The sequence below is a fragment of the Enhydra lutris genome, unplaced genomic scaffold, assembly GCF_002288905.1.
Source record: "Enhydra lutris kenyoni isolate GAN:26980312 unplaced genomic scaffold, ASM228890v2 scaffoldscaffold1, whole genome shotgun sequence".
NCBI classification, from domain to species: Eukaryota; Metazoa; Chordata; class Mammalia; order Carnivora; family Mustelidae; genus Enhydra; species Enhydra lutris.
In genome coordinates, this window is record NW_019154085.1 from 36,384,409 (window position 1) to 36,408,829 (window position 24,421).

General features: G+C 37.7%; 2 protein-coding genes across 10 annotated transcripts in view; both read left to right on the plus strand.

Annotated features, from left to right (window-relative positions):
• Positions 1 to 7,328, plus strand: part of LOC111142203 (collagen type IV alpha 3 chain) — a 128,153-nt gene extending 120,825 nt beyond the window's left edge. Inside the window, exons 48-52 of the mRNA XM_022495232.1 lie at positions 997 to 1,209; positions 1,834 to 2,011; positions 2,340 to 2,454; positions 3,655 to 3,827; positions 4,427 to 7,328. Coding sequence (XP_022350940.1) covers positions 997 to 1,209; positions 1,834 to 2,011; positions 2,340 to 2,454; positions 3,655 to 3,827; positions 4,427 to 4,511 — 764 coding nt within the window. The 3' untranslated portion in view covers positions 4,512 to 7,328. The remainder of the gene's footprint in view (positions 1 to 996; positions 1,210 to 1,833; positions 2,012 to 2,339; positions 2,455 to 3,654; positions 3,828 to 4,426) is intronic.
• Positions 7,329 to 11,745: 4,417 nt separating this feature from the next.
• Positions 11,746 to 24,421, plus strand: part of LOC111154224 (mitochondrial fission factor) — a 30,919-nt gene continuing 18,243 nt past the window's right edge. For 3 of the 9 annotated variants that reach the window (XM_022513900.1, XM_022514043.1, XM_022514370.1), the window contains exons 1-5: positions 11,746 to 11,899; positions 14,938 to 15,049; positions 16,878 to 17,098; positions 18,017 to 18,186; positions 24,031 to 24,119. In XM_022513900.1, the coding sequence (XP_022369608.1) occupies positions 16,918 to 17,098; positions 18,017 to 18,186; positions 24,031 to 24,119 (440 nt within the window). In that variant the 5' untranslated portion in view covers positions 11,746 to 11,899; positions 14,938 to 15,049; positions 16,878 to 16,917. Of the gene's footprint in view, positions 11,900 to 12,273; positions 12,324 to 14,937; positions 15,050 to 15,078; positions 15,287 to 15,819; positions 15,997 to 16,877; positions 17,099 to 18,016; positions 18,187 to 24,030; positions 24,120 to 24,421 lie in introns of those variants that run through there. The other 6 variants (XM_022513956.1, XM_022514118.1, XM_022514204.1 and 3 more) reach the window with 4 other exon arrangements.

The window sequence follows — 24,421 nt, forward strand, 5'->3', positions numbered from 1 at the left end:
TGGAAAACATAAGAATGTGGGTTGACTGAAAAATATAGAATCTTAGGGCTTTAACAGACTGTGGGGAAAGGCATTGCCTTCTGAGCCAAGACTAAACTGGGACACTGCCTGACTCCAGGGCATGGCTGTTTGTGGGAAACAATACTATCTCCCTTGACTCGTGGGCCCCAAATCCAACAGTCTCTACCCTCCTGCATTCTTTAGGACCCAAGGTGGGTTGGGTGGAGCTTGGGGTACACTGGCAGTGGAAATGGATCAGGGACTAAGAGGGGATGGAAGCCAATGCCAATACCATTAAATAATAGCTATTTGATGAAAAAAAGGAGAGGAAAGAAAGGAGGATAGAGAGAAAGGAGAGCTCTCTGGTCCTTATTTAGAAAGTGCCAAACGTGTATTTGCCTACTCTAGTGCAGAGAAAAAAGTATCAAAAATACTTACTTTGCCTTAAACTCATAAATAAAAGAAACTCTTATCACACTAAAAGAAAAAAGTCTTTTCTGTTCTTATTTGCCTTACTCATTGATTTAAAACCTTCTCGAAGTTTACACCTTTAAAAAGAACTTTCCGTGTTTTCCACAAGTATTTACTAACTTTATCAAAAGCACATGTCATTTTTTATTATCCACCTCAAGAGACTTTCAAATTGTATTTGACTTATTCACTCTTGTTGTAGGATGCACTCACTCGTACATAAAAAAAATGTACGTTAAGACCTACTAGATGCAGGCCACTGTGCTAGGTACCACAGAATGAAAACAGAAAGAAGACCTGATCTCAAAAATTCATCATACAATATACATAAATATTTATAAGAAGAGGCATTGTGTGATAAACTAATCAACATTTAATATTGTTTGGCCATTTTGTAAGTCAGTCTTCTTTAGGACTCCTTCAAGAGGAGCTTACCAGATATACATCAACACTGAAATTAGTACTATGGGAAATGGAGTTTGAGGTTTTGTTTGTGTTGAAACATATATGACGTGTTTTTTAAAGGACCACCTGGATCAGATGGACTGCCAGGCTTGAAGGGGAAACCTGGACACATTGGACCTCCTGCAACTGGGCCAATGAGGAGAGGCTTCGTCTTCACCAGGCACAGTCAGACGACAGTGATTCCCTCCTGTCCAGAAGGAACAGAGCCACTCTATAGTGGATTTTCTCTTCTTTTTGTACAAGGAAATGAACAAGCCCATGGACAAGACCTGGGTAATGTCCCAAGCCTAGTTTTCATTTTGTTCCATAGACATATTGTCAACTTCTATAGTATGGGGTAGTTTTCTCTGTAGTGTGAACAAGCCTGAGTGCCTTACAGCACTTTTTAAAGACAGTAAATGAAACAACATTGGCCTAATGTCTAATTTTCATTCTGGAATGTACAGCTCTGGAAGGAGCCTAGCTCATGAATGTCAGTCTAGCTTGTCCTATTCAATACAAACAATTTTCACTTAAATCACCTGTTTTCTTTTTAATCTTAAAAGCAGCATCTTTTCTGAAGCTTAGTCTAGTTATTAGCTATTACATACCTATGAAGAACTGGGAATACTTCGAAACAAAGACATTTTCCCACCCGACCTTGTCCAGTCCTCAAGTGCCAGACTGATTAGGAAGGGTCACCCGAAGTGTTAAGAGGGTTGGGGCAGGAGAATTTGTTTTTTATTGGCTCTTTGATATCTATCATCATTAAAACTTTTCAATAACACATTCTGCAAACAACTCTTCTGGGTTGTCTTATTTTTGTCACACATTGTTTTAATTAGCCTCTGCCTAGGAATGATACTCAAAATAATTTTAACTTAACTTAAAGTGATGCTCAGTCCGATGTTTCATTAGGAACTCTAGGCAGCTGCCTGCAGCGGTTTACCACAATGCCGTTCTTGTTCTGTAACATCAACGATGTATGTAATTTTGCATCTCGAAATGATTATTCATACTGGCTGTCAACACCAGCTCCGATGCCAATGGACATGGCTCCAATTACTGGCAGGGCCCTGGAGCCTTATATTAGCAGGTAAAAATCTAACTCGAGTTTTGTGATGGGACAAGGTCAATCATTTCATGTGTAATATAATGTAAGGCAGCACATCATGGTCCAGAAAGTGGTGATCCTGCTGTATTCTTTTTCTTTTTTTTTTTTAAGATTTTATTTATTTTAGAGAGAGAGAGAAGTGGGGGGAAGGGCAGAGGAAGAGCGAGAGAGATAATCATAAGCTGACTCCATGCTGAGCTCGATCTCACAACACTGAGATCATGATCTGAGCCAAAACCAAGAGTCAGACATGTAACCAATTGAGCCATCAAAGCAGCCCAGCTGCCATATTCTTTCTTTCACATTACAGATGCACTGTCTGTGAAGGTCCTACAAATGCCATAGCCATTCACAGCCAAACCACTGCCATTCCCTCCTGTCCCAATGGCTGGATTTCTCTCTGGAAAGGATTTTCGTTTATTATGGTAAGGAGGAAAGGAACAGCAAATTCATAGTAAAGATTACCCTTAGAACCTTACATTGGACGGGGTGAAATTTGGCCCCCAAGAATGATGCTGCCTGATACTAATATGCAACGTATTCTAGGGACATTGGCTTGAAAATCTGGAAATATACTTTTTTTTTAAGTAAGTTGGTTTTTTGTAAATAATGGAGAATTTAAAAAAATGATTTTACCCATAAATTCTAAATAAGACATTCAGGTGATGAGTAATGCCAAATTAGTAATAGAATGCCTTTTTTTTTTTTTTTTTTAACATGGCAGCTGTTTTATATAGATCCTCCGTAATCCTTATGGAAACCCTGGAGATAGTTTCTATCTTCTACAGTTTTATAAATAAAAATGAAGGTCCCCAAGGTCTCATAACTACTAAGTGGTAAAACCAGGGTTTGAACCTGAGTCTGTCTGTTCCACAATCTTTTTACCTTACACTTATGCCCCTTTGACATTCATATCAAGATGGGGGCTAAGAGAAAAAGTCTTTTAAAGAAAGATTCTCCAGATGTGAAGTGCTAAATGAAGAAATCTATGCACTGACCATCAGTGATTCTGAGAGCCAAACATACGTGGTTGGTGGTTATTCATATTTTGTATAGCATCACTTAGGATACATCATTCCCCTTTCTTTACTCACAGACATCCATTCCTCCATTCATTCAACCATTAATTTAAAAAGTATTTATTGAACACCTACCATGTGCCATGACTGTTCTAAGAAGAATACCAACAATGAACCAAAGTTCCTGCTGGCCATGGAACATATATCTTAGTGGTGAAGGTAGACAATAAACAAGAAGACAAAATAACCATAATAGTAATGAATTTAGATGGTGGTCAGCACTCTGAAGGAAAGAGGAGATTGTGAAAGGGACGAGGTCAAGGAAAGCCTCCTGGAGGTTATATTTAGGCATATCCCTGAACTATAAAAAGGAGCTAGCTGACTGAGGAAAAGGAGGATTTCAGGCCAAAGAAATTGCTTTTACTTTTTTTTGATGACTAATACTCAACTTGGAAGGTACCTGAAGTATTAGCAAATTTGGATAAAAAAGCATAAGTTTATTTCATACTACTTTTTTCTTACTATTACAAAAAAAAAAAAAGGTAAGGCACTGAAAGTTTGAACACCATGCACAGAATTCTTATCCATGTATTTTTATTGTGATAGTTCACAAGTGCAGGTTCTGAGGGTGCTGGGCAAGCTCTGGCCTCCCCTGGCTCCTGCCTGGAAGAATTCCGAGCCAGTCCATTCATAGAGTGCCATGGAAGAGGAACATGCAACTACTATTCAAATTCCTACAGTTTCTGGTTGGCTTCATTAAACCCCCAAAGAATGTTCAGGTAACTATTCAAAGTCAAGTTTAATCTCATGACTCAGTTGCTGAACTATTCAGAGGTTGCCATGTTAGATTTTCATTACCTATGTGTTGATGCACTCATGTTTAAAAGAGATCCCCGTGACAACAAAATCCTGCTTAGTTCGGAACTCCCAGTTTACAACTGTTCCACAGTCAACTAGTAGCCATGGGTTTGTACTACTGCATCAATAAAGGCCCAAAAATGTGATTTTTGTCACCAACAAATATATTTAACATTTGTATATGAACTTATAGCAAATTACAGAATAAAACCACGAAATGATCTGCTGCTCTTAATTTACTGTACTGGAAGACTTGTGCGTGACCCAGACTGTTTAAAGGACAAAGGCTGTTTTTATTACAAAACAGAGAATCTCTAAGTTTGCAGAGTTTTCCTCACTGCTGCTGAAATACAACTAAATTCTAAAACATTGACATATATACCTTTATAGAAATATGCCTCCTATAATAGAGTTTAGATGAGCTACAATATTTATTAATAAATCTCAAACCCAGCAAATATTCCTTCTTTACCTATACATTGATGAGATTCTTTGTTTGCACTTTTTGCTTATATTTCAGAAAACCTATTCCGTCAACTGTGAAAGCTGGGGAGTTAGAAAAGATAATAAGTCGCTGTCGGGTGTGCATGAAGAGAAGACAATGAAGAAATCAAAAGAAAACAGAACTGTTCTTTTTCATCCTAAATAACCAAGTAATGATGCAGAATATGCATTTATTTTGGTATTTTTCTCTAACCAAACAATATGGTTCCTTGATGACTTAGTACAAAGTTTCTATTTGTTCCCCACATAACAAAGCATTTCTTTTAAGTCAGTTCTGCAATCCTAGTATCTAATCTGTGCTCTTGCAAAGTTTCCTATGGCAAGGCAGCAGACTTTTCAAAAAATACCCCTGAAATCCTATTCCACTTGCATCCAATGCACGGCCTCAACTGCAATGGTATGAAGTTTGGTGCTACAAGTTAAAAGCTATTTGATCCACTGGATTCCCAAGATTTGCCCCTTTCTATTCCAGTTGTTGAGACTCAGGGAGGCTAAATTGGTTTTAGATTGTGCCACCACCCCCTTTAGCCCCTGAGACAGGAGGGAGATGGGGGGCAGGTGGAGTAATGGCACCTCATGCATTGGACTGGACTTTGAGACCTGTTCAGTAACCTAAGGCCTGAGGAAACCAGAACTAAACTAAGGTTCACAGATATTCTAGGGCTCTTTCAAGTATACCCAAGACGAAGGCCAAAAGGGGGTTTCCCTGAATGGTTTTGTTCATATTTTTTAAAAGATTTTTTAATTGTCCATTGAATTCATTTCATTGCAGCAATGTAACCTGCTAGCATTCAAATTTTTACCCTTAGTGAATTAATTTTAATAGGATAATGTTACACTCGTGCTCTGAAATGTATCTAACTTCCTTTTTTTTTTTTTTAACCAATTCACCCACCCAGATAACAAGGATACTACTTATTGGATGTGCACTTTATCCCCATCCCTATAAATGTTGAGAAAACTTACGACATTTGCTGGCTAATCAGATTAGGCTCAAAATATTTTTCCTTTGCTGTGATCCATTCATATTCCATGTAACCTGGGTATTTCCAGATTTATTCCCTGATTATTTCCCTACTTCTTTTGTAAAAAATTTTGTGTTTTATGTTACATAGTCTCACCAACTGTGTTGAAAGAGACCTGTAAAAATCTTAATGTAAAAATTGTATAGCTTTGCAGATATAGGTCTTAAGACTTGCTTTTCAGTGTGTTGATACATTCCCAAAGTTACTTAAATCAGCTGAATGAGCATTTCATTTAGCCTCAACCCAGGCCCCAAGGAAAGTTCTAAATTACAGATACTAAGGGGGAGAAAAAGAGACTAATGTTTCTGATCTGATATCCCAGAAAAGGTGACTAACTTACTGTTACTGTTAGGACTCCCACATATCTGAGCTAGCTTTTTTTCCCTTTTTCTTCCTTTGTCACTGTTCTTATATTCCATCATCATCATTCAGTAGGCCTCAATAAAGGTTTACAAGAAGGTCTCTGGCCAGAGAAAGCCCAGGACATCTAGCTTCTCTTGGGCATCACAGAAGCCAAGGTAGGAACAACGTTAAGAAAACAAAGATCTGCAAGGCGCTAAGTACAACTTGAACTCGATGGTAACACTATGTGATGGATCTGAGAGGCCAGGTATCTGAGGCAAAGCTCTGAAGATGCTTCTTGATCCACCCAGGTGGAATTGATGGTGCTGATATTTAAATTCAGGTTATTGCTCTGGTCTCAGTTGCTCTGTAAGTGAAGGTGTGACCCCAGAGGATAGCACAGGTTGGGACCTCGGTTCCCACCCTTCCCTGCTCAGGTGACTGCTGTCAAGCCATTTTTACATTTAAACATCATCAAGTGCATTTTACTTAGATTACTTACGTAGACTCACCTAATATTAAGACTTTTTTGCTCTAAAAATATCCTATTGTCCCATTTGTATCATAATGGCATACAGGGTCTAACTGATGGCCACAAACCCTCTGTAGGACAACAGTTCTCCAACTGTGGTCCCTGGACCAGCTGCATCAGCAGCCTCTGGGAACTTGCTATAAATGGAAATTTTAGGGCCCACCTCAGACCTGTAGAATCAGAAACTCTAGGAGTAAGGCCCGGAAATCTGCATTTTCACAAGCCCTCCAGGTGATTTCCGACACACTCAAAATTAGGAACTGCTGTGGGCAAACAGCCAAGGAACGATTGTATGGGCAGTTACCATGCACAGCTGGCTGTAATTGTTCCATCTGTGCCTCCCTTTTAAAGTCCAAAATCACAAACAACCCTAAGGTTGTCTAATTTTACTAATATGTAAAAGCCCTAGATTGGTGCTAATGCCAAATTACTGGTCTTTGCTTATCCAAGTGTCTGTGTTCTCTTGCCCTCTTAGCAGTGTTTAACTTCTGAGGAAGACAGGTGTTGCTAAAGCCTTACATTCCAAAGAAGCCATATGAACAGTAGCTCAATCATACCTCTGAGACTGAGCCTTAAAACACAGCTTCCATGCATTACTTTCCAAATGCCTATGAGTAACTTATAATGTTATGAAGATTTAACTTTGTAGATAAAATGTAAATAACTTGTTTCTTTTCAAATTGGGGCTTCAACTTTGAAATTTCACAGTGTGCTAAAATAATGGATTTCTCAGAGGTCTTTTTGCAAGGTAAACATTATTAAGTAACTTATTTATAAAAGTATTACAATAATGCTGAATTTGAATTTAATTGCTAATTTAACTTACAAAGATTCTTCTATGCAGCAAATGTAACTTACTGCAACTAAACTTAATGTTTACTCTATAACCAAATGAAATATATTTAAAATATATTGGATATTTTATATTATTATATCCTGACATTACAATATTGTAATGTACTAATATTTCTGTAATTATAGCTAAAAATTATTTTATTGTATTGTCTAAAAATAAAATTGAAAAAATTGTATCTGGTCTTATTTTTCTTTCAAAATGGAAATAATTTTTTGAATTGTAAAAATAATACATGTTTGCTGTTAAAAACAAGAGACAATACAAAAGTTAGGAAGAATATAAAAATTGCCATAATCTAACCTGTCACCCTCACCCAAGATAATTAAGGTGTATGTCCTTCCAGAGTTCTTCCCTGCAAATATGTTCCTAAACAAAAATAGAATAAAAACATGTTATGCGTAACAAGATTTTTTTTTTTAACTTAATGCCCTATGGATATTTTTTCACATCAATAGACAAGAACTAATCTTTATTTACACCATAGTTCATTGCATGGATTTACTACATAAGTCAGTGAATCCCCCAATCAAGGGACACTTAGTTTTATGATGGACATTTAATTTAGTTTTATTATGGAAATACTGTACACATTTCATTTCACATTTTCCAGCTACTTCCTCAGGATCAATTGGTAGAAGGAAAATTACAGAATCAAATAACTCACAGGATCTTAGGTCTTTGATATACATACAAAAATGTCCTCCAAGAAGGTTGTTAGAATTTCCAGCTATAGCAACAATGTAAACACCCATCTTCCTATGCTTTTACCAGTTCCGGATATAGCTGTTCTTTTACTTTTCCCTATCACATTTTAATTTACAGTCTGCTCACTACCAGTGATGCTGCGTATTTGTCACTTTTAATTAGTATTTGCTTTTTTTATTAATTAGAATTTGTTTTTTCATTTAGTTTTATTCATATTTTCTTATTTTGTATTAGTGCCTGTTTTTGTTTTCCTTTAGAGGGCCTAATCACATCTTTGCTCATTTTCTATTAGGGTGTTTAAGAAATTTTTACAAATCAGTAAGAACACATATAGATTACAGAAAGTATGCGTCATTCATTTTGATAAATGTTTCCCATTTCTAATACAAATATTACTCATTCAAAGAAAAACTTTCATAAAATTTTAAATGTACAGAAATGGTAAAGAGGAATGCTTTTAATACACAAAATAAGAAATCTTGTAAGTAAGGAACTTTCGGGCTGTGTTAAATGGCAACAAGATTATAAAAGGAAGAAACTAAACAGTGATCTTGGGTAATAGTTCTAAGAAGACAAAGAAAATGTTGTTCAAATAAATATTTTAGAGATATTTTCATAACTGGGCCAAAAAGTACACTGAAAACATTTTGAGTCCCTCCAGAATGTGTTAATACATTTAAATGAACTTATTTTGACTGATAGCAAGTAGATGAATGAATGTTTTATTTGTGATCGTTCTCTCTACTTGCGAGTCTGTTTGGAAGGAAAAATTGTGATCAGTCTATAATCTATTCTTAGTAACCTACTGACAGGGGACTTGGAGAGCATGAACAGTGGCTAGTTCAACCTCACCGTATTCCCAGCTCTGCCCGCTGGAAACTGAGAAACTGAGAAACTGAGAAACAACCAAACACAGAGAGAAAAGAAACTGATTTTGAATAACCAGGCTAAATCTAAACATCCAGTTAAATGTGACCCTCTCTGGGTGTCTGTAGACTGTTTATTCTAAAAATGCTGACATTGCTCAAAACCTTTTTAAAAAACGATTGCTTTGAGATTGGGTTTATCAGCCAAACCAGGAAATAGAGGTCTCATCACTTTAGACCCAAGACCTACATCATGCTCAAGATATCTGGCTCCACAGAAGTCATCCAGATGAGTGAGACACAGACCTTGGTCTCAAACACAGAACTTAATCTGGTGGCAGAAAATAAGGCAAATACATAGATTAATTATAATACTGGACAGAATAAGTGCCATAAGAGATGACAAATAGTGATGCAAAAGTTGGAGCCCTCAGGAAATAATTATGAAAGAAGGAATATTTTAGGTGGTCCTTTAAGGACAGTTAGGATTTCAGGAAGCAGACGGTGGCCAGAAGGAGGATGGCATTTCAGGTGGCAGGAATATTACAGATAAGGGTAAGTAGTTAGGAAAGCATGAAGCAATCTCAGAGAATAATTAATGGTCAAGAACATATAGAGTATAAGAACATACATGGAATACATAGGAATATATGGGATACATGTATTCTCTGTACATGTAAACATCACATGTGCATACACACACAAACATGAATAAAGTGGCATTGTAGGAATTAGGGCCATATCACATAGAGTTTCAAATATAGGTTAAACCTATATTTCATTGGCTGGTCTAAGAGCAATGAAGATTCTAAAAAGAGTAGAATGATCATATAAACAGTAACCTAGAAGATCCAATATTTTACACACTGCGCTTGCCAGGCTATTTCATAATTTCAAATGTTTTTAAAAATCACTGGATTGCTATTATGGACTTTTGAATTGTGTAGAGAACTGTAAATCATCAATTTCTTTTAAACCTGGGGCTTCAAATTTGGGATGTCACAATTTGTAAAACTAGGCTCTTTGTGAATCCAACCTCTGGTAAGAATTCGAGGAGAAAAATGGAGCTGGGAAGGTCAGTTAAAAGGTTATCAACCCAGTTGATAGGTAGTGATTTAGCAGTGGGAACAGAACAAAGTGGAGAGTTGGCATTGAGGTGGGGGAATCTAAAAGGATGGGGTCTTGAGAGACAGTGAAAGATTACTTCAGAATTCTGAAACTTGAGGACTCGAAAAATAATCTTGCCATTAACTGAAAAAAAAAAAAATCAGGTGAAGTTATCTGGATTGGGAAGAAGGAGAAAATTTGAGTTTGAAATCTGTTGGGATCAAAACTCCAAAGGGACACTTATGCAGAAATGGCTAGAACTAGGGCAACAGGATGATACTAAATGGATGTGTTAATTAATGTAGACTTATATGGCACTTTTTCCCCACAAAAGATTTGAGGCAATTATGGGTGCAAAGATAGTCAATAATGGATTAAATCATAAACAGGAATGTCCACATTAATGATGGAAGACCCAGCATGAAGCTTTATCACAAAAAAACAAGGGGGCAGAGTTTCTAGGTAAGGAAGAGAAAAAGCCTTTTTTTTTTTTTTTTCTTCTTTGAGAATCAACTACCAATGTTTGGTGATTTCATGTACCATACTTACTCCTTTAACAGAATCAAATGATTCAGGAAAATCAAGGGTGATCAGAATTAAGGAAGAAGACTTCGGATCTGGCAACTGGTTCACAACTTTCCTTTGAAAGTTATTTCAAAACGTTTTTCTTGTGGGGAGGGGGCAGGCATAAAAAGCAAATGGCAAGAAACGAAGAAGTGGAAGGGTGCTGGAAGCAGCAGAGCCCTCACTGCTACAAGTCTTGGTTATGGATAGCCTACCCAGCTTGGTCTTTCTATCTTCCCCCAAAAGAATTGGTTTGGAATGACTCATCATTCCTAAAATCTATCTATTCTTACAAAAGGATGATTTGCCACTATTAATAAGAGACCCAAGAACATGATTCTCAAAGTGCTTCCTGAATTATTTTGAAAAGCAGCAACCTCTCTGGAGCATCTTTAGATTCTAGAGAAGTACCCGCTCGTGTGCATGTCCTTGTCGGCTGTTTGTTAAAGTCTAGTTACACAAAATATCCCGCCATCGGGCTTCAGACCGCCCCGATGTTGGGGATCAAAGTACTGAATCTCCCACGGAAAGTTAGTTGGGTGGTTAGATCCAGCGAGGGCTCTACCGAGGCTAAATAAGGCTGCTAACTACTGTAAAAGCTGACTTCTTTTTCCATCATTCTCATGTTGAGCGATTAGTGAAGCCAGTCAGGGCAGGGGTACTGTTAAGGAAGACATCTAATAATTAATTAGCTCAACCAGTGATCAAAATCGGAGTATCACCAGCAGAGTCGGTGAAATATTCGGAGTATTAGGCCTCACACCAGATATTTTTTGATACTAACAGTCTTGAAAAATAGTCATTTTAACTGGCTATGGAAGGTTTGTCTACCTTGTAAACATGTGAGTCTTACAGATCACGAACTCCAATTAAAATTTCAACCATGGGGCGCCTGGGTGGCTCAGTGGGTTAAAGCCTCTGCCTTCAGCTCAGGTCATGATTCCAGGGTTCTAGGATCAAGCCCCGGCATCGGGCTCTTGGCTCAGCAGGAAGCAAGCTTCTCTTCCTCTCTCTCTGCCTACCTCTCTGCCTACTTGTGATCTCTGGCTGTCAAAGAAATAAGTAAATCTTTAAAAAAAATAAAATAGAATAAAATTTCAGCCGTGAACCAAAAAAATAAATAAAATAAAATAAAATTTCAGTCGTGAACCAAACTCCTACCACAGACGCGTTCTTGCTTGAAGCTGGCGCTCTTTGCCCTCAACAAAGATGTCCCCGTATCGCCGTCGCCCTGCCCCTGCTTCTGTGCGTGAGCCTCACGTCCGCCCTCGCCTGCATCACATGACCACAAACCTGCTTCAGCTACGGCTCCCGGCAAGGACCAGTTCCGGCCGTTCTCGTATCTCTCCCGGCCCGCTGCGGGCCGCTCAGGCCGGTGCTTTGCTCCGGCGCCTCAGTGCGCTCGGCCAACGGCCTGTGGGAGCGCCCACTGCAACGCCCCGGGAGCCGGCGGGCGGGGGCCCTCGCCGGGGACCCTTCAGCGGGCCCAGGGGTGAGTGCTGATGCCTTCCCGACGCGGGACCCGCGGCCCGTGCCGGCCTCCGGGCCTACCACCGCGGCCATGACCCTCCGGCCGAAGGAGGTTACCCGCGGTGGCCCCGGCCGGTCCATAGTGTCGCCACGAGTCCCAACCCCCGGGCTCTGGCCTTGCCACCCCCTCAGGACCTTGCCGCCTCCTCGGTCCCTGAAGAGAGCAGCACAAGATCCCGCGAACGTTTTGGGGCTAACCTGACCATCGCCCCCTCCCCTAGTTCGGGGTCTCATTTTGACAGCCCGGTGGGATCGTGTTTGGAAACACTGGAGACGTCCTGAGAGCTTGAACGCGGAGCTTGGCTGGGGTTTTCCCTCATCCTTCCCGGCCGAGGCCCTGGCCCCTTTCAGAATGACCTTGGGCCAGACGCCAGCCGGCTTGACAAGTAGTTTTTTGTTTTTGTTTTTACTTCGTGGGAAAGACGTGTTTGCAAAGGAAGGCTTTACTGGAAGCTGGTCGGCCGCCGGAGGCCCGGGGTCGGGTGGGTCCGTGAGCACGCTTGCTCCCAGGTGGGGATGCTGGGAGTTAGTTGCTCCTCGGCTTTCCTTCCAGGAGCTGGGAAGCCGGAGAAGGAAAGCTCAGGTGCCGGTTCTGCTGAGCCTCTGACCTTCGCCTGCAGGACGAGGCCCCTTGGATGGTGCAGGAACACCCCGGGCCGCGTCCTATAGCGTTAGAGCAAGGGGCGCTCTGTAGGGATGACGACCCTTTCCAAGTGGTGACAGCTTTTCATTGCGGCAAATAAGAAAAGCCCCAGATCCCTTGTTCCCTAATGTAGAGCCAGTTGTATTCAAGCCTCCCATCCACTCACTGAGAGACTTGACCTGAAGGACCTTAAGTGTTTTCTCTCCCTAAATGAAAAACCGTTTCTTTCTGTGTCAATTTCGTCAGCTAATGAGATCCCAAAGGAAAAACCCTCAGGAAAATGGATTTGGAAAGAATTAGAATGACTTAGTAAAACTATTAAGTAGTCTTCTCCCCGTGTAATTAAATTATGTGTAGGAGCTGTTCTCTTTTTGGTTTCAAACCCTTGGGAATTGGTTTTGCTGTTCTTTCCAAAAGGAAATTGTGTGTACTATCCCTTCCTGTCCGATAGGGCTGCCTCGTTTTAGGATTACAAAGTTTAGCAGTTGCTTTCCTCCCTTCTGCTTTTGAAACTTGTTTTCTGTAGATTCATACCCTTATTTTAAAATTTGTGGATTTGTGTTTTTTCAATTTTTTGGTTACTTTTCTTTCAAAACTGCAATTAATCCTGGATTGCTATACCCTGATTTGTTAATGCACTTATTTTTTTAAGTATAGTTGCTTGAAAAGAGAATAGAAACAGGGTGACCTATATAAAAACCTTGAACTAGGTCCACAACAATAAGTGATAAAGAACCGGATATTTTTTTTTTTCAAAATTGGAGAATTATATAAATCTTTGCAGCCACAATCAATTTGGCCTAAGTTGTTTCTGTGACTTCCTGGACTATTTCTCTGGGTTCCAGTGGTCTAATATAGAAAATAAGAAAGTCAAGCTTGAGTCATTGTGTCCCACATTTCGGACATTTTCCAGGAGTGGAATTTGACTTGATTCTAGATAGTATATGGATGAGGGTTTTTTCTTTTAGTTAAGTTTTTGTAATATGTATTTATATATGTATGGTTTAAGGTAGTGATGTAAAGTTTCCTTTTAAAATACATTTATTTAAGATGTTTAAAAGTTGAGCTAAAAAATGTAGGTAAGAATAAATGCACTGTGGGAATGTGGAAAAAACTATATAAAATTGGTAAATTACTGGTGTTTGGGAACTCAAAGACTTAGAAATTAGAGGTTAAGATCATCTGTGATTTTGAGAGAGATTTTGTCTCCTTAATTATATGAATCATACACTGGTTGACTAGTAGTTTGCAATGACAGAACCTCTGGAATTAATATCTTAACTCCAAATGAGAAGTTTGTTTTATGTATTGCCAAAAGATAATACCAAAAATGCTATAGTCTAATGGGGGGGGATAGATTCTGATCTAATTAGGACAGTACAGTGTTACATCTTAGAAAAGTTCCATTTGGTTTTTAAATTTAAGTAGCTCAAATAGGGTACAGGAGAATTTGGCTTCTTCTAGAAGTTGTCTTTTCAGCATCTGTCTTTATGATCTAAGTCTGTGCTATTTTACAGACAGATTCTCGTAAAACAAGATGTTGCTGTAGAATGAAATTTTGACACTCATAGGATGTATTGGTGCAAAGTCAGTGAAGACTGAAATGCAGTAAATGGAGTGGGGAGAAGAGCACATTTCAGAGAGATAATGTTCTGGTTATACGTGTTCCTTGTTTATTATAAAACTTCAACTTATAGTGTCCCAAGGCTATAATTCTTTTGAGATGTCTCTTTTCAGTATCATATCTGAATACAAGCTCTTATTGTGATTCATCTATACACAAGTATTGGAAGAGTTTCTCCTCTAAAAAGATGCACAAAAATTAGAGATTGCCTGTGGGGACCTAGGTCGCTATAGTATAGGGTCTGGTGGGACACTGTTTTCTCTGAATGTTCTCGTGTGCTTTGTAACATGTGCATATATTACTGGTTCAAATTCAAATATTGATTGAAAGTTGTGAATGAAATAAATATGAAATTAAATTAAGTATTGCATGAAAATAGCTGAATGACAATTTAAGCAAAATGCATTTGTTCCTTCTTGATATATATGTATATACACATCAATATTATGAGTCCATCCAACCAAGTATTTTTCATCTGTCACATCTTTCTAAATTCAGATCAGAGATGATGGCAGTTCTATATTTTATTTTGCATTAACTAATGAATGCGTGTAGGGCCCTGTCTGTGGGATTAAAATTGGTAATAAGCTTGTTAATTTTTTCTTTATTGTATTAGCTTCTTAATGTAAGTTTGTATGTCTTTGGTGACTTATCATTTAGAGGATTTCCGGCAATGAATTCCTAATGTTGGTATCATGCAGGTTTTCAATTAGCTCCTGTTTTTCTTCCCTAGGGACAAAAGTGGCTCAAAATCCAGCACAGGCACATTGAAGCAAGTTAAAGGATTTAATATGAAGCACAGAAGCAGATAGTGCCAAATAGCAAGCCGTAGTTGGTACACATTTGTGAGTAAAAATTTTGTCTTTTGGCTCTATTTTCTTAGTCTTTCAACCATCTGCATGCCAGATCCTTAAAACTCGCACATTTTGGTAAAGAATAAAGGAGGCAATTTAGCAGTCAGAACAAACCAGTTGTCAGGGCTTAGCCCTCTGAGCGACCTCTCAGAGCTCTCCTAAGCATCGTGCTGAGGTGGTTCAAGGGTCGTAACACATCTCTGACATGGAGTTGAGGAAATATCCCAGGTATGACTCACCTTTATATCATCTTTACTTTTCATTGCCCTTGATTTATATATAATATCTTTTGCTGAAAATTCGGTGTAATTTGGCTTTTGAAGTCGTTTCCTTTTAAAGAAACCATTACTTAAACATCAGTTTTTTAGGTATCTCAAATACATTTACTTCTGCACTTTATATTCTCTTCATAATTTCTTCATTTGTATTGTAATTAAGCCTTAAAAAAAGAAAAGGACTTTTTTCCCCTGTTCAGAATATAATGATTAAAAGGAGTCTTATGGCAAAAAAAAAATTTTTTTTTTACTCTGACTTTATATACATTTGATTATCCTGTTTGGAAAATCATAAAATAGTGACTGTGTGTAAAATCTTCTTTATGATTTTTGAGGTATAGAATAACTCTGTTTAGGAGAAATCTGAAAACTGGTTTTGTAGATCAAGTCTTAGAAGATAATTTGAAATAGATATTTACTTGTATTCATGGTTTTTTAAATAAATGAATTGTTGAAATACTGATCTTTATTCTTTCTTTTTTACAGCTGGAAAAGCAGTGTCCGTGTTGTTATGTACACCTCCAAAAAGTTCAGATCTGTAGGGGAATTGTTGTATAAAGTAAACTGAACTACAGGGTAGCAGTATCTTAATAGTTATTCTAGACGTGTATTTACTGTATTAAAAATGAGTAAAAGAACAAGCAGTGACACACCACTAGGAAGGTCAGTGACATTTTATTCAGTTGAGCTGGTATTAAAGGCTTGAGAGATAGTGGCTTTAAAGCTGATTGCCATAGGCTAACCATGCTCTTCTACACTTCTTTCTACGTTTTATATTTGGGGGTAACTTTCCTCTGCATTTTCCTGAAGCATGGATCCTTCTCTAATTTAGAAGGTTATTCATGCATTTGTACTGTCTTTCCCCTTAAAGACGTGTCATGCTTTTTAAAAATATACATGTAAGTATGATCCTAAATACAGATTAATGTGAGGCTTATAATCCCATGAAACAAATGCATACAGGAAGGGTTTATTGCTATATATTCTATATTTGGTGTCCATTGCATCTTAGTAACCAGGTATACATTCAGTAAGAGAAGTTTGAATTTGTATCTTATGATTTTTCAGGGGACTACATTTTTTAAATAAATTTAGAATTAGCCTTATTTACTTTATGAATTTGATTTTCATCATTAAAAGGTTTTATTTTTTTCATGCATGACAGCAATTCCTAATTTCATTTTTATAAAATCCTAGCAGCTTTCCCTCAGAATTTAAGTTTTATTTCATTCATTTTTTATAAGCAGCATGCGTAGTTATGCAGAGAGAAGGAGAGTGTATATGTGTGTGCACATTTGTCTTATACAATAATTTTAAAATTTGCTCTTAACCAATATCCTCAGGGTGCCATTTCAGCTGATAAATGAGAAGGCATTATGTTGAGTTAAACATTGTCTTCAATCTTTTACTTTCCCTTTGTACGTGTTCAATACAAATAAGAAGTCTCCTTTTGTGCTTCCTACAAGGTATTGTCTTCTAACTTCACTATGTAAAGAAGACTGACATTTTAACAGTCACCCCTGTCTTTAAATTTTTGCCCATAGAGTGAGTGGGGCAGCCTTTCCTTCTTCCACTGCTGCTGAGATGGCGGAGATTAGTCGAATTCAGTATGAAATGGAATACACCGAAGGTATTAGTCAGCAAATGAGGGTCCCGGAGAAATTAAAGGTAGCACCACCAAATGCTGACCTGGAACAAGGATTCCAAGAAGGAGTTCCAAATGCTAGTGTCATTATGCAGGTTCCAGAAAGGATTGTTGTAGCAGGTATTTTACATTTGTTTATAAAGTTGTCTGATAAATCTTTGTTTTTTTATATTTTTATGAAAACTTCTGGGTTTTTCAAAATATTATTTAGAAAAGGGGATGGGAAATAAAACTTTACATTATTTTCAAAAGTTTAATAAAACTGAAATTTCAAACTGTTTTCTAATAATTCAACTAATTGATACATAATTTACATACATAAAATACATGTAATTTTTAAGTGTGAAGTTTGATGAGTTTTGACAAATGCATATATTCTTGTGACCTTCCACCACAGTCTAGATATAGAACATTTTCATTATCCTGAAATATTCCCTTGTGCCCCATCTCCTTTAGTTCCTCCCCCCAAATTCCACGTAACCATAATCTCGTTTCTATAACCAGAGACTAGATTCATCTTTTATAGAGTTTATAGAGTTTCGTTTATACTCTTGGGTCTGGCTTTTGCTTAGTGTAATGTTTTTTGAAATTCTTTCATGTTCTTGCTTGTATCAATTTTTCATTCCCTTTTATTGCTGAGTTGTATTCCACTATGTGAATATACCACAATTTGTTTGTGAATTCATCTGTTGATGAAGATTTGGGTTGTTTCCTGTTTGGGGCTGTTAGGAATAAAACCTCATTAAAGTACATGTTCTTGTAGGGATGTGTGTTTTCATATATCTAGGAGTGGAATTGCTAGATTATACCATAAGTTATATTTAACTTTATGAAAAACTGTCAAGCTGTTTTTGAAACTGATTGTACCTGTTATGTCCCCATCAGTGGTGTATGAGAATTTCCATTGCACCACATCCTTGTCAACACTTTGAAATGTCAGTCTTCAATTTTAGTCATTCTGGGGGTATGTAGTGGCAGATACATTTTAATGAAACCACTGTCTTTTCAAAACCTTTCCCTGTTTTTTTACACTCCTAGGAAATAATGAAGACGTTCCATTTTCAAGACCAGCAGATCTTGACCTTATTCAGTCAACTCCCTTTAAACCTCTGGCACTAAAAACACCACCTCGTGTACTTACACTAAGTGAAAGACCACTAGATTTTCTGGATTTAGAAAGACCTCCTCCAACCCCTCAAAATGAAGAAGTAAGTACAATTTTAATGTCAAGTGAATTTGAAATGATATAGGTAAAAGCAAAAGGTAAAGAAGATTGAAAGCTATAACTCCTACATTAGCAATATGTAATGAAAGCCTTCCACATGGACCATTGTTTGCCATAAATTCTGCTACATAGATAACCCAAATAAGATATTATGCTATATTTTAAAGTTTAAATGTTATGTTTCAGGAAAATGGAAGTTTTGTGGGAATCATTAACATTCACATGGTCTAGATGGAAGAATTTTTATGGCTAGGAGTTACACCTTAAGCAATACTGAAAGAGTTGGAAAGTTTAGCATAGAAAATTAATATATCACTTTATTACAAAAGATGTCTGGCAAAGAGGACAAGGAAAGTTCTTTTTTTCCTTGATACTACCTAATCTAGCTTGCTAAAAAGCCTAAGTTAATATACCTTGTAACATTAATAGCCCTATTGACCAAGATATGGCAGCTTGGACTAATGAGATGTTAGTAGCAAAGTTCAGATGTTGCCTCTCCCATTGATTCAGAGCCAATTTTGTAAAATTTCTTTTCTGTGATGATACTTAGAGTTGCAGCTTTTACGCTGTAGCTTCTGAACTTCTGTGTTGTCATGAAGTTAGCATAAGACAATATGCAAACATGTTTTTACTGATGGCGGAACTGCCTGTGTTTCATTTGTTCATGTTAGTCCTTTCCAATGAGGGTAAAGTATCCATACAACCCAGAGGAGTGCAATGTCCTAGTACCGGGGAGGCCTTTTCTTAGCTTGGGAGTTTTTGTTGAGGTAATGAGATAATAGAGCTGCCAGTTTGGACATTCTAGATATATGCTTGGTGAAAAGCACTAAATTTGAGTGTTCACATGGTGAAAAGGCACTGAGATACTTGTAGGATTGTATTTATTTAACAAACATTCTTTGAGCTTTTGTGTAAGACCCTGTGAGGTGAGGTAGAGTTCGTGCATCCTGGCATGAGTGAGGGAGAGACACCCACACACAGAAGATGCAAAGTTCTCAATAGCAAAGAATAATGCAGGGTATGAGAATTGTCCTGCAAGATGAAAGGTATCAAAGCACGCTTTCAGTTAGAGGCCCAGCTTCCTACACAAAAGTTCCCAGTGGAAATTGCTGCTGTGGATAATAATGTCTTGGAGTGAGGATTCTACCGGGGAGAAACCCTCCCTGTAATATTCTTCGAGTTTTGTTTTCCTTTTGATCTTTCTGCTCCCACTATTTTAGATAACTTAACTGCCTACTTGGTGAAAATAATTGATTGAAAACAAGTCAGGCACTTTCTTGAGTGATTACTTTTAAGAAAAAAAGTTTACCGGGATTGCCCTCAGTAGACCTATGGGGTTTACTCCTGCAGTAGTAAGAGTACATTTAGTCAAATGTGGTAAATGCCCAAAGTATATAGCACCATAGTGAAAAACTTGAGTTGAAAAGGAGACCTAATTCTGAACACCTGTTTTGCTACTTATTAATGACATAACCTTGGGTAACTTATTTATTAATTCTGAGGCTCATCTCTAAAAGAAAGATAAGAATAATGCCAAGTACTTAAGATTATTATGAGAATAACTATAATAATGCATGTAATGTGTTTAGCACATGTTCTAATTTATGTTAAAAGCTTGTATGTTTAAATACTATTGTTATAAAAGTTAAGTTCCTGTGGCAAGAGCCAAATCCTGAGATGCAAGAAAGGAGTTTCAGAGATTAGTACCCACTGTCTATTGAAAGGAAAGCAAAGATGATGACCTGTACTTCAAGTCCATGGAAGGGTCCTGCAGCCTTGAAGACAATCAGCCTCTTGACTAGAGGAGAAAGGAAAAAGAACCAGAGTTCTAGTAGCTTCTAGAAGATGGATTGAAAGAGGCCAATAAGACTCTGAGTGCTGCTCTGATGATTCATTCAGATCCTAGTCAGAACCTATCAAGTGAGATCCCCTGAATCATTGACTCTGTAGTAGTCCTTTTGCAGCATATGTCAAGGTTTCTCAGCCTTGGCACTGTTGACATTTTGGACCTGATAATTCTTTGTTGTGGTGAAAGCTCTCCTTTTGTATTGTAGAGTGTTTAACAGCATTCTTGATCTTTGTGCACTAAATGCCAGAGGAATCCTCCAAATCATGAAATTAAAAAATGTCTCTAATAGCTAAAAAAAGGTGGAAATAATCCCAGTGTCCATCAACTGAAGAATAGATACACCAAATGTGGTATATCCATATGGTAGAATATTATTCAGCCATAATAAGGAATGAAGTACTTACACATTATACAACATGGATGAACCTTGAAAACATTATGCTACATCAAAGAAGCCAGACAGAAAAGGCCATATATTTTATGATTCCACTTACATGAAATATCCAATAGGCAAATCCATAGAGACAGAAAGCAGATTAGTGGTTGCCAGCAGATTGAGGGAAAGGGGAATTGGGAATGACTGCTTAATCATTATAGGATTTTCTTTTGGGGTGATAAAAATGTTCTGGAGCTAGGTAGAGGTGATGGTTACACGTTCAAATGCATCAAATACACTGTATTGTATAGTAGTTTAAAATGGTAAATTTTATGTTATGTGTAATTCATCACAATAAAAATAAAGGAAAAATTCTTTCCATTCATTGCCAAATGTCCCCTTGAGGGCAAAATCACCCTTGAGAACCACTGGCCTATGGCAAAAAAGGAGACTCTAAGAAGGTGGCTTATGAAGAAGGCTGTAGAAATTGTTGTCTAAAATGTTGTCTGACACAATGAATAAGTTTGCAGAAAGTAACTGCACTTAAATTCCTAAACTGGCTTGAAGAACCCAAGGGAACACATGGAGAAGGCTTAAAGCATGATGCAGGTAATCGCCTCACATAGACAGGGTTTATAAAATCTGGAGGCTTGGCTGGTAGAGAGGAAGTTGATGAACCCTTTCAATATACCTAATCTGTACTTGGAAGGCCACTCTAGGACATGACCGTCGCTTGATGATTCTACCTGCAGGAAACTAATAAAAGCAACCAAGTAATAAACTGATCTGGGCAAGAAACTGCAAAATAACCAAATCATGACAGTCCTTAGTGTTCTTAGCATCGCTTAGGCCGTATAAATGAGGAGGGAGGAATTTTAAGCCTATTATCAGACACAGAAGACCCTAAGGCCTGCAGGAAGTTACCTGAAGCTGGGAAACTTTCTCAGCTTCAGAACTGAATACAAGTTTTTATTTTTATTTATTTATTTTTATTTATTTATTTGTTTGACAGAAAGAGAGAATGAGCACAAGCAGGGGGAGTGGGAGAGGGAGAAGCATTCTCGCCACTGAGCAGGGAGCCCGATGTGGGGCTCGATCCCAGGATCTTGGGATCATGATCTGAGCCGAAGGCTGCCGCTTAACTGGCTGAGTCACCCAGGCGCCCCAGAACACAAGTTTTTAAATGGGTAACCAGTGCTGGTTCGTTCTGAATGACATTTAAAAACCTTGAATTGTCAACTAGATTTCAATACAGCTGGAAAAAAAAAATTTTAAAAAATAAATAAAAACCTTGGATTGAAAAAACTACCACCACGACTGAACTAAAGGGTGGAAATATTTAAAAGATGGTGTTCCTTATCACCTCAGGCTGTGTCCATGCACTTTGGTATTACAGGATACAAGTTGGTCGTATTAGAAGGCATGACAAGTGTATATATTTTTTAAAGATTTTATTTATTTATTTGAGAGAGACAGAGAGAGAGAGTGAGAGGGGAGAAGGTCAGAGAGAGAAGCAGACTCCCGGTGAAGCAGTCACTCAACCAACTGAGCCACCCAGGCACCCTTGACAAATGTATGCTTTTGTTTGAAGTTGCTTTTTCCCTCCAGTATGCAGTAGTATCAGGCTTAGTGTTCCTGGTAAGTTATCTTTAAATCAGATTTCAAATGGTGAAAATAGCAGACTTAGGATCCTCTAGTTTCCAGGCTGTGTTGAAGTCATAGACCTAATTTGTTTTCTCCTGTCACTGCCTGCCCTGCTTAATCTTAGTTCTCACACCACAACAGCAGGAATGGTTCTGATTTAGTAGAGGATTCATCTTGATCCCTGCAGCATGGAAGAGCTGTTCTCTAGGGAGATGGAACGCAGGGATCACAGGGATTCTCACAGACCAGTACTGCTCTCTGAATCAAGTGTACTTGATTGAAGAGGTATTAAGAGATAGAGATGTAGATACAGAAATAAATATATCACCTATATATATTGCATATATGTATGCATATATAACAATGTATTGTTGGACATTACATGTTGGACAATATATATATATTGTTATATATATATTTAAGTTGTATATAACTTAACACCTATATATATGTGTGTGTATATATATATACACATACATACTGCTTTAAAGGAATTTTTATTTTTGGTTTAACTGTAAAGAGCTCTTACAGTAGGTTTCAGACTGACTCCTTTTTTGTCTCTAGAAGTATTTTTTTTTCTTTTGCTCAAGTGGATAAATGGTTCATAACCCATAACCAAATCTAAACCATGCTCTGGAATTATGTGCTGCATAGTATGGTTTTAAATTTTGTTGTCGTAGAATCTGGATTTATTCTCCATTGAAGGTGCTTGTAACCTGATTGTCTACTCTCAAGTTTTTAAAAAATCATCACTAGGCACTGATTTGCATTTTTTAAAATCTTAACTTTCAAGTCCCTTGGTTCACATACCAGTTGTCCTTTATAGTAAAGTTTACCTTTTTTTTTTTTCTTAAACCATGAAGTTGCCATGGCTGTTTCTAGTTAAAAACAAAAACAAAAAACCCCTAAACAAACAGAAAAGTTAGTGATTATCATTGTTCTATCGCTCTGTATTTAAACCACCTTAAGTAACTTAAAAGAAAAAGGAAAAACCAAAATTCCTTCTTGCTCACGGACCTGGATTCTGTGTGTGAAGAATTGCAGCTGGCATAATGGGGAAAGCTTGTTTCTGTTTTACAATACCTTGGTCTAAGCTAGGAAGTCTCAAAGCGAGGGATGATTTTGGGTGACTCTACAGCCCGAGTTACAATCAGCTGATGGTTTACTCATGTGTCTGTTGATACTGGCTGTTGTCTGGGACCTCAGCTACAGTTGCTGGTGGTGCACCTACACATGGCCTTTCCATGTGACTTCGTGGTAATCTTCACATCCTGGTGCCATTGTTCCAAACATGAACAGTTTAGGGAAGAAAGGCAGAAGCCTTATTGCTGTGTATGACCTGGTGTCAGAAGCCACATTGCATCACCTCTACAGCAGTCACCAGTCCACCCAATTTCAAAGGAAGGGAACATAAATCCTATCCCTTTAATGGAGAAGGTCAGTGATACATTCTGTAAGAAGAGCATGTGGGTTGGGAGCATGTGGCTATTTCTGGAATGCCAAAACTTTTAAGCTAGTACCAAGGCTTTTTTTTTTTTTTTTTTTTTTTTTTGATCTAGTTTTCAAATATGCAACCAAATTTGAATTTGCTTTAGTCCCAGAAGCCTGGAACATTTATTTGTAATACAAATACATCCCATTTCCTATAATATATATGCCTTTAATTACAATAAATAAAAATATAATTGTACCAAGTAAGATTGATACTTAAATAGAAACCAGAGGTAGTTTTTTCAGGAGATTAAGAAGCATTCCTAGGTTTATCTGCATTGTAACAGGTAGGGGTTTTTGTTGTTGTTGTTTTTAACCTGTCTTTTGTACTCCTGCATGACAGCAATCTTGGTTATGTTCTTTGTAAATTTTGTGAATAGTCTTGGATTAAGCTTCTTTAGATACTAAGGAGCTACTAGGCTACTCAGAATATTTTCTATTCCTCTCTCTTTCTTTGTGCCTCACAGATCCGTGCAGTTGGCAGGCTAAAAAGAGAGCGCTCTATGAGTGAAAATGCCGTTCGCCAAAACGGACAGCTGGTCAGAGCTGACTCCATGTGAGTAGAACGACTGAGCAGTGTATCTCCTTTATTAGTTTTCTCCATGTATTCTCCCATCTACTTCTAAATAATTCTTTTTTTTACTCCCAAATATTAAAAAAAGAAAAAAGTATGTGTTTCGTGCCTAAGAACCTGAGAAAAAAGTAAATGATTTGCTTTTAAGTGTTTGAAATCTGTTTTACATTTACATCAATTTTACATTTTTGTGGGTTTTTTATAGCCTTAAAATATGTTGTGAGAACTTTCCAGTAGCATTATCCTCTTCAATATGGATGGCAGAATTCTAGAAGTATGATTTA